At 47.2% G+C, this 9,402-nt stretch overlaps 1 protein-coding gene across 1 annotated transcript in view; it reads right to left on the bottom strand.

Moving 5' to 3' along the window:
• The window catches only part of Spon1 (spondin 1), a 283,458-nt gene that overhangs the window by 2,200 nt on the left and 271,856 nt on the right, over positions 1-9,402 (bottom strand). Inside the window, exons 8-15 of the mRNA XM_031387957.1 lie at positions 8,729-8,930; positions 7,009-7,149; positions 6,536-6,611; positions 5,497-5,679; positions 4,218-4,388; positions 3,965-4,132; positions 2,966-3,130; positions 990-1,253 (exon numbers count right to left, since the gene is read on the bottom strand). Of these exons, the coding sequence (XP_031243817.1) occupies positions 990-1,253; positions 2,966-3,130; positions 3,965-4,132; positions 4,218-4,388; positions 5,497-5,679; positions 6,536-6,611; positions 7,009-7,149; positions 8,729-8,930 (1,370 nt within the window). The remainder of the gene's footprint in view (positions 1-989; positions 1,254-2,965; positions 3,131-3,964; positions 4,133-4,217; positions 4,389-5,496; positions 5,680-6,535; positions 6,612-7,008; positions 7,150-8,728; positions 8,931-9,402) is intronic.

Genomic DNA, 9,402 nt, shown 5'->3' with positions numbered 1-9,402 from the left:
TTTTTGGTCCTATAACTTTTTCAAGTTATTTTGGGGAAGGGGACACATAATTTCCCTCCAGCTATAAACAAAATCAGCCCCTCTGTCTTTGTCCTCTCTAAATTACCTAACTCGGGTCTGTTAAGCCACCCTTGGAACTTTCCAGTACAGACTCAGACCCAACTCCTCTACATTTGGCACCTGACTTTTACACCCAATTCTCTACCCTTGTTCCCTGCTTCTCCTTGTATCCTTCCATATCCACACCCCACCCATTACTTAGTGCATCCTTTGGCATCCTTTGGTATCTCTGCCTCAGCAGTTGTGAGTCCTGCTGGCTCAGGATACTTTTAAACTGGCAAGCTCCTAAAAACTCCCTAAGACTTAGTTTGGCTTTCTTTGCTCTGGGCATCTCCTGGAACCCCAGTTCATACTGTGCCCACTCTCTGGTTTCCTTTGCTCTTGGTTTATTATTCTGTTGGGGTGTTAACTACTTATGTGGCAACCTGTGTCCATATTAATTTGAAGAAATAAAAACCTAATGCTAAGCTATGTGGTTAACATTAAACCAGGAAGCCACAAGGCCAGAGGGGCCTTGTCTCAGCCTTACCTTAATGGGATGATTTGATCTGAGGAGTCATGAAAATTTCCCTAACAACCAGGCTCCTCTCACACATCTGTACCATAGTATTTCCCTTTTTGCAAAAGCAAATGGGGTTGGTTAGTCACAGCTGATTGTGAGCAAGGTGTTTTACAAATGTGAAGGAAGAACTGTACAATTTCTAGAGGCTCTTTGCTTGAAAATGGATTTTGGCAGCCAATTATCATATCTAATATTTTTTTTTGCTACAAATATTAACCCAATTTCTTCCATGTAAGTTATGCTATCTTAGTATTTGGGAATCAAAACTTTGGTCTGAATAATCCAAGGGCCTCTCTCTCAAGCCCAGAGCTGTCCCACGTGTCCTGGAGGCCAGCACAGGCCAGCACAGGTCCCCAGGGAGCAGCACCTGGGAACTGCTCTCCATCCGACTCTTCCCTCAGCTGCTCACTCCTCCTGCTCTCTCGGGCCTCCCTCCAGCGCAGCTTCTGGACTGACGGGCTGCGAAGGCATTTCCGGGTGCGGCACTTCTTGCGTTGCACAGTCTCTGGGCAGGGTGCACCTCCAAACTGAGGTTCCATTTGGATTGTCCGGGTTCGAATCATGTGACCTTTCCCACATGACTTATTACATTCAGACCACTGGGACCACTCGCTGAGTTCACAGTCAATGGCTGGCAAGATACAGACAGGTGTGAGTATATCGATGTCTGAAACAAAATAGTCCAGTGTACACCTTTGACTATCTCAACCAGGCTGCAGAGAGCAATAAGCCATTTTCCAGGAGGAACTGGTCTCTAGCAGCAGTAGCATTATCTAGACCACATCGTAAGCAGTAGGACAAGATTGGTGGCAGGTCATGACACTCTTCCCATTCTGGCTCCTGTGTGCCTCGAGAAGGTGATGGGGAACTTTGAAGGTGTTGTCACAGCACCATGGCCTGCCCTAGGTCTTCCTGGAGTAGTCATATCAGCTAGTGGCCCTGACCAGCCTCCTCCCCCCATGCCCGATCTCAATAACCCTAGATTTCCTCAGGGAAGCCGTAGTGTGGTCTTCAGAGAATGGCCACCTACTTAAGAGCCTTTGGAGAGAACATGATAGCAGGTGGTTGCCTACAAGGGCCCACACCTAGGACTTCCTCAAACCTATGCAGCTTTTCTTACTCTGCACCTCATCTACATCCTGCCTATGGTGGTCTGTGTAAAGCACACAGGAGCCTGAGATAGGAAATTCCACAAAAGATCAAGAGCAGGTGTTTTATGGCTTCTCATAGAGAAAGATGTAGCAAATTCTTACAGAGCCAGCACCTCACGATGCAGGGGGAAAGGGCATATTGGTCTGATTTTTCTGGGTGTGTCCAAGGAGGCAAATGATTGCACTCTCCGCTGTAAAGCCTGGACCAGTCTCTTAAGCTCCCTCTTTCCCTGAGGGAGTGTGTCTGCCAAATGGGGATAATGGTAGTTTTTGAATTAGGCTACAAAGGCTTAAATGAGCAGTTTGCTTCCAGCAGTGCCCTGCAGATGTTCACTTCCTGATCTCCTGTAGTGGACTCTATGGATATAAAGACTTACTTGAATTGGTGACTTGTCACCATTTGGTAAGGGCTCTAAAGTCCAGTCATTGAAGTAACTGTGAGCTAACTACAGTTATTAAAAGCCCCAGGCTACTGAGTTTATTGGCTGAGGCCTGCACCTGCTTACACTTGGTGCCAGTAGCTGATTTTTAATCCTCAGAGTAACCTAGAAAGTTTTGCTGCTATCTAGACAGGGAAACCAAGGAACAGGAAAAAGCAATATTGGCAGCTGACTACACAGATTTCGGAGGAAGATTACTGTGTTTTTGAAAACCTGGCCTTTTCTTTCCTTTTTCCTTCTTCTCTTTTCTTTACCGGTCTGTTGGTGTCACTGACTTAATAAGTAAGACAAGCCGGTAAGTAGGGTCGAGGAGGGAAAGGACTGGGGACAATTGACTTGTGCTACATATTTAATCAGTCTCCCATTCAAACTTCACAGTCACTTTGTGTGTTTTGCAGATGTCGAGAATGAAGACTTTCTGCCAACACAGATCCAAACTTCACTCTCTGACAAGTTAGTCTCATTATAGGATCTAACAGTATATATCCTTTTGCATGTGTATATGTATGCATAGGCATCTCTAAGCCAAAAGATGAGTTCTGGTACTTTCCTCCAGTGTTCTGCTGAACCTTTGCCCCAGGCTTTTATGTAGTTCTGGAGATCTAAACCCTGGTCCTCACGCTTACACACAAAATGATTTATCCACTTAGCCATCTCCTTATCTGGCAGTATTAGAAAATATCTGGTTAGGGGCTCAATGGACCAAGGAACGTTGGAGGAGGGACAAGTGAATGTCCATAACTGGGACTTACGGCATTCTGGCAGCATGCACTTCTCCGCCTGCTCCAGATCCTCATTACAGTCACCCAGCTCTGCCAGAGACTTGAGCATCCGCTGGCGGGTCCGCATGCCCTTCCCACAGGTCACGCTACAGTCGCTCCACTCGGACCAGGGAGACAGCAAACACGGGATGGTATCTAGGTCAAGAGCCAAGGTTGGCATGAGAACAGGCAACTTTTGTTGGGTTTGATCTTGGCCCTACATTAAATACCCCCACCAGCACTTGCCACTGGAATAGAATGGAATTAGACCCTGGGTTCAGAGTGAACAGCTTAGAGTGGGAAGTGGCTCTCCGCCAATCGTGCTTGTTACTCTTCTGCATCTCCTGTGGTCCAGCTGGTGGTCATGACCTGATACAGGTGAGGCCAGTGCAGTAGAGTGCAAGTTCTCAACACAGACACCATTGATTTAATGGGGTCGCTAAATTTAATAATAATCACTATAGATTTAACAGGGCCTCACTGAACACCCCAGACAAAGATTGGCTCAGTGTTGCAGTTCGGCTTGTCTGAACTGAAATCCCTGGGACGTGTGTGTACCTGTGTGCACATCAGTATGCATTTTGTGCATAGAGTGGCCAGAGTTGTGCCTTGTTACAACTAACAAGGCCATTGTAAAATGGGAATATGCTGTGTACAGTGGTGCGTGCTTTTAATTTGTTCAGTGCTTGGGTAGCAGAGACAGGTAGATCTCTGAGTTCAAGGCAAGCCTGGTATACATAGCGAGTTCCAGGCTAGCCAAGGCTTCAAAATGAGACCTTGTATCAACCTCACAAACAAAAAACCAAGAATGGATTAGACTTGGCTAATGATGTCTTAAGGAAAAAACTTCTATGAAACACAGGTGACTTCTATCCAGAAGCCACCAGTGTAAAGCTCCCTGGAAAAAACTTCTATGAAACACAGGTGACTTCTATCCAGAAGCCACCAGTGTAAAGCTCCCTGCCTAAAGACCTCCCCATACCCACTCACGGCACTCAGGCATCATGCATTTCTCCGCCTGCGATGTCTCCGCCTTGCACATGGAGCCATCTGCGGGGCTCATCTTGACCATACGGTGCCGCTTCTTCATGCCCATCCCACAGGTGGCGCTGCAGTCGTCCCACTCACCCCATTCAGTCACCAGGCAGCTGCTAGGAGCTAGGGAGTCCAAGCGTTGGAATTGTGTGGCTGATGCTGGGATCCACCTGCTTGCCCCACCCACCTACAGGGCACCCCCACTCACAGCACTCTTCGTTGACTGTGCACTTCTCTGTTTCCTCCGTGGGCAGCATGCACACCGAGCCGTCTTCCGGAAACTGTTTCACATACCTCTCCCGGGACCTCATGCCCATGCCACACGAGACGCTGCAGGGCGACCAGGTGATCCACTCTGACATGGTACAGGTGGAGCCATCTGTAACACACCGAGCATGCTCAGGAAGGGCAGAAAAAAACTGGGACAAGAGAACTCTGACTCTGGGAGGAGAGGTGTTTACAGAGAGTGTCCCAGGTTCAAGGAACAGCCCCAGTGGTTTAGAACTCTCATTCTTCCTGGAGGCATCTGCTTGTACAATAGGAAGAGGAAGAAAGATTTCAGCTCCACCACTGGCATTCAGCGTCCTAGCTCTTAATCCTGAGAAAGGAGCCTCAGTGTTGATGGTAACATCTCACTGTCTCCTTGTAGGCTTGTCTATAGCAGGGTTTGTTCCCCTCCACAGTGCTCTATCTAGGAAACTGGTGGCCTGGAGAAGAGACCCTTCTCTCCTTCCTCTATGTCCTATGCACCAGTTCTTTTCAGACTGGCCAATTAAATAAGATTATGAGGTAGGACCCCAACATTATGGGTAAAAGACTCAGCTATCACCTGATTTAGAGTAAAAACCAACGGTTCTTCCTGTCTCCCTAGCACTCTGGATTAAGAGTAAAGTTTGGCCGGGCAATAGTGGTGCACACCTTTAATCCCAGCACTTGGGAGACAGAGGCAGGTGGATTTCTGAGTTGGAGGCCAGCCTGGTCTATAGAGTGAGTTCCAGGACAGCCAGGACTATACAGAGAAACCCTATACGGAGTAAAGTTTGCATTGTCCAGACACCAGTTAGAACAGTGGTCATCTTTGAGGGTTGGGGCGGGGGAGAAGTTGTGGAGACTTTGGGAAGCAGGGCCTATCTTGAGAAAGTACATCGCTGTCCCACACCATGATCTTCTATGAAGTACATGGGCCAAGCAACCATTGACTAAATCCTCTCCCCTATAAACTAATAAATCCTTTCCCCCTAATGTTCTGACAGGCAGTTTGGTCTAGGTGACATAAAAGTAGCATGAAGGAAGAAGCCAGGTGGTGTCGGAATTCTGCTATCAGATGATGGGCTGTGTGTTCTGAGACCTCAAGATACCATAGGAGGCACCCATTCTGGCTGGACTTCATTAACAATGATGTCACTCTAAAAGGGTGTAAGGGAGCCATGTTGCCAGGAAGCCCTCTCTACCCAGTCTTCTCCAGCTGGCTTGGTGTGTCTCCTTACCTTCATCGCTGCAGCCAGGGCCCATGCAGGGCTGGAAGTCCTGGGTGTCAGGACAGGGGACACTGAGATCCAGCTGTGCCTTCAGCATGCGCTGCCGCATCCTCTTGCCCTTTTCACAAGTGGAAGAGCTGCAGGCCGACCATGGGGACCAGTTGGAGTAGATGCAGGTTTCAGGGGTGTCATCTGCAAAGAGTGTTTGGTGTGTTCTCCCTTGGAGCCCGTGGAAGCTAGAACTGGCTCTTTGCATGGAGGCTCACCTCTGTTTTCCAGGGATGAGAGCAGACATCTTTTTCCTTTGAAAATGACATTCTAACATCCTGCTGGTAAATATCTAATGAATAGCGACCATTCTCTTCCTGTAAGAACCATTTGCCTATGTGCATGTTCTCGACACTGCCCTGTCCTTGGCAGACATTGTTTTCACACAATGTATGTACTTCATAGACAGTCTGAGAAAGCTCAGTATTTTTTTGCAGCTTCATTGGCTCTACCCACTGGTGTCAGTTCACTGAGCCTCTGTTATGAACATTCCTTAGTCGAGGGAAGAGTGTTAGGAAGGTTAGCATGTCAGGCTTACAGACAGTAACAAAGTCTAGGATCTGTGGGGAAACTTAAATTCAAGCCAAGGCTCTGCGTATTCAAGCCGTCTCTCTGGACGGTAGTGTCTGGACTCCTGTCCTCATGAGGGGTAGATGAACTGTCAAGGCAGAACAAGCATCCAAGTAGCAGGTGATCTGGATGCAATGACACCTACCAAATGCCATCTTTACGGCCGCGATAGACAGCTAATGCTAAGGACTTACTCTAAGGTCACTCCATCAGGTGCCTGATACTTGGTACCCAATGTTGGCTCTGGATTTTAGTCTTTTTCTTTTAGGGTGCTGGAGATAGAAACTAGGGCATGGTCCATGCTAAGCACACGCTAAGACACCAGAACCCTCCTCCCAGCCCCCTAGTCCTGGTTGTTTCAAAGACCATGTCAGATACCACTGGTCACGTCAGTTTATATTGCCACCTGCAACAAAGGAGAACAACATACCTTCATCTTTCTCTTCTGGAGCCAGGTCGGCTACAATATCATCCACATTGTCAGGTACAATGTTGCACTGTTCTCCCTGCAAGAGAAATGGAGAGTGCACATTCCAGAAAGGAGGATGGGCGAGAGAGAGGTAGAATAGGTAAATCTAGTGCTGCCTTGGCACAAAACCTTGCAATGGCAGATTTCTGGGCCAACCTTGAATGAAAAGAAATGCAAGAAAAAAAAAACATTGAATAAACAGATATCCTGACCATGGCAGACATTAGCAATTGACTGCAGAACTCAGGATAAACTTGATCAAATCATTCATTTCATCCTGGCTTCAGTCTGAGTTGCTTTTATTAATTTAAAAAGATAATTTTTATACTTGAACCCTCAGGAGGCCCAGAAATCCCATATCTAGATATGCTTCCTGCAGGAGACCCCAGGGATTCTAGAAAGGTGTATAGGCACATTAGCCCTCCTCATGGTACCTTCCGGGCAATTCTCTCGATGACGACTCTGGCCACTTGGGTGATGGATCCACCTTCTGGGTCATAGAAAGGACTCTGAGGATGGTCCAGACTAGTCAGGGGTCGGATTTTTTCCTGAGGAATTGTGGGCTTGTTTGGTGACTGCAGGAATAAAACAGACAGTGTGGGAAATACAATGTGAAAACTTCAAAGCAATTGGTTATTGAACAAAAACTCTAATAGGACCTTGCATGCAATGTCTGGGTATGTGTGTTTGTTCTGGGGATCAAACGTGGAGCCTTGCTCAGGTTGGAATATAAAATGTAACTGTATTTAAGGAATCCCACTTGTGCGGATTCTGTGCTTAGAAATCCATAAACTTAGGCTTAGAATCTTTCACATGCACCAAAAGTTTGTGCCCAGCGGGAGGAGCCAAGTTCCAAAGAGGTCACCCAAGCTTAGAAAGAGCTGAGCCAGCTTGACCTGGATCCAAGGCTTGTTCTGCTGGACCAGGCGGCAAACTGTTCTCGTGTTGGGTCAGATGAGAGTCACACTGCCTCTGATGACTATGCAGCTCAGCCATTGCTGTGGGAAGGCAGCCCCAGACTATACACAGAATGAAGTGCAGCTGGCTTGAGAAGCTATTTACAAGCCAGCCATTGCAGCACACACCTGTGGGGGATGGTGAGTCTGATGCTAGCCAGGGCTCCACAGTGACTGAAGCCAAAACCAAAACAAGGCCTGGGCAAGCTAGGGATGTAGCTTAGTGGTGGAGCGCTCCTCCTGGGTTCTGTGCAAACCCCCAAACCCAACAATAACAACAATGGAGCAAGTAAATAGAAACATTTAAAAAATCAGGGCAGGGTAAGATATGCCTTGAAAACTCAGTGTGCTGAGTGATCGCTCTCTCTCATTTCCTTCCTTTTGGGTGTGAATGTAAATGCACAACATGGGTACACGAGCATGTGTACAAGTGTGTGGAGGTCACAGGTCTTCTTTGGGTGTCATTCCTCTGGGACTCTCCACCTCGCTTTTTGAAACAGCGTCTGGGGCTTGCAGAGTAGGGTAATAATGCAGCTAGCCAGCAAGCTCCAGGGATCCATCAGTCTCCCCTCCCTGGCACTGGCTTTACAAGCATGTGCTACCATGTTTGACTTTTTTACCTAGGTTCTGGGGAGGTGACTCAGCTTCTCCTGTTTGCCTGGCAAGAACCTCACTGACTTCACTGTCTCCCTACCCATCCCCTACTGGTTTTCTGATGGCTCTAGACTTTAAAAGAAGATTTATTTAAAAATATCTTTTTAAAAATATTTATTTATTTTACATGTTTAAGGTGTTTTTGTTTGTCTTTGTTTCTTGTTTTTTGTTTTTGTTTTGCCTGTATGCATATATGTACACCACCTGTGTGCCTGGTACCCACGAATATAAGGAGAGGGCGTTAGGTCCTCCGGTTAGAACTGGAGTTACCGATGTTTGTTAGCTGCCTTGCAGGTGCTGGGAACTGAATTAATCCTCACCACCACCAAGTGATCTTAACCACTTAGTTACTTCTTAGGCCTTGTGATAGCTTCAGTACCAACTGTGCAGTTGGTACACAGAACAGCGTTGTCCACCCCACTAGACAAGGGACTTCTCGGACATACCTGAGTTGCACTCACCTCTGTGCCCAGGACACCTAGAATAGGGCACACCAAGAAGGGCTGCTGAGGGAGTTTGACTTCTGCTATGGGCACATACCTACCTCATAGGTTACCCCGCTGTCAGTGCCAGCATCCCAGGGAATCAGGTCCTGCACCACTTTCTGGACCCAGCCACACTCCTTGGTGCACAGATCCTCTGCAGATAGGCCCACGTTCCAATCCGGACTGGGGCCCATCATGGTTAGGAAAGACATTAAGTGGCGTGTCCTGTCCACTGAGAATTCAGCTGAGGGTGCTGCTCTCCTAGAAACCAAACAAAGAGGTTATCATTTATGGGATGGGCTACACACACCTGGTGGGGCGAGGTGGTTTGGCTGTGGCTAGAAATGGAGAGGAGCAGGGAGAATGCAGATTCATTCCTCGAGCATCCTTGGTTTATCCTTGTGTCTCCTCTGAGCCTACCTGGTGGGCTAAGATGGAGAAAATAGTATCACTCTCACACTGTCCATTTAAAAAACCTCGATAGCATTCCCTTGGTTGATTTACTTGCCCAGGTGTGGACTGACTCATCATGCCCTGCACTGTAAAGCTCTGGGAAATCAGATTTTTGTGTGTGCTGCATACACAGTTTTATTTCCAGTGTATAGAACAGCATCTGGCACAGAGTACTTAGTACACATATTTGAAGGAAAGAACAAATAAGTCTAGTGTGTGTGTGTATGTGTGTATGTATATATATATATATATATATATATATATATATATATATATATAT

The sequence above is a fragment of the Mastomys coucha genome, unplaced genomic scaffold (assembly GCF_008632895.1).
Source record: "Mastomys coucha isolate ucsf_1 unplaced genomic scaffold, UCSF_Mcou_1 pScaffold21, whole genome shotgun sequence".
Classification (NCBI taxonomy): Eukaryota; Metazoa; Chordata; class Mammalia; order Rodentia; family Muridae; genus Mastomys; species Mastomys coucha.
The sequence above is the reverse complement of the archived record's forward strand: the minus strand, read 5'-3'. Positions and strand labels throughout refer to the sequence as shown.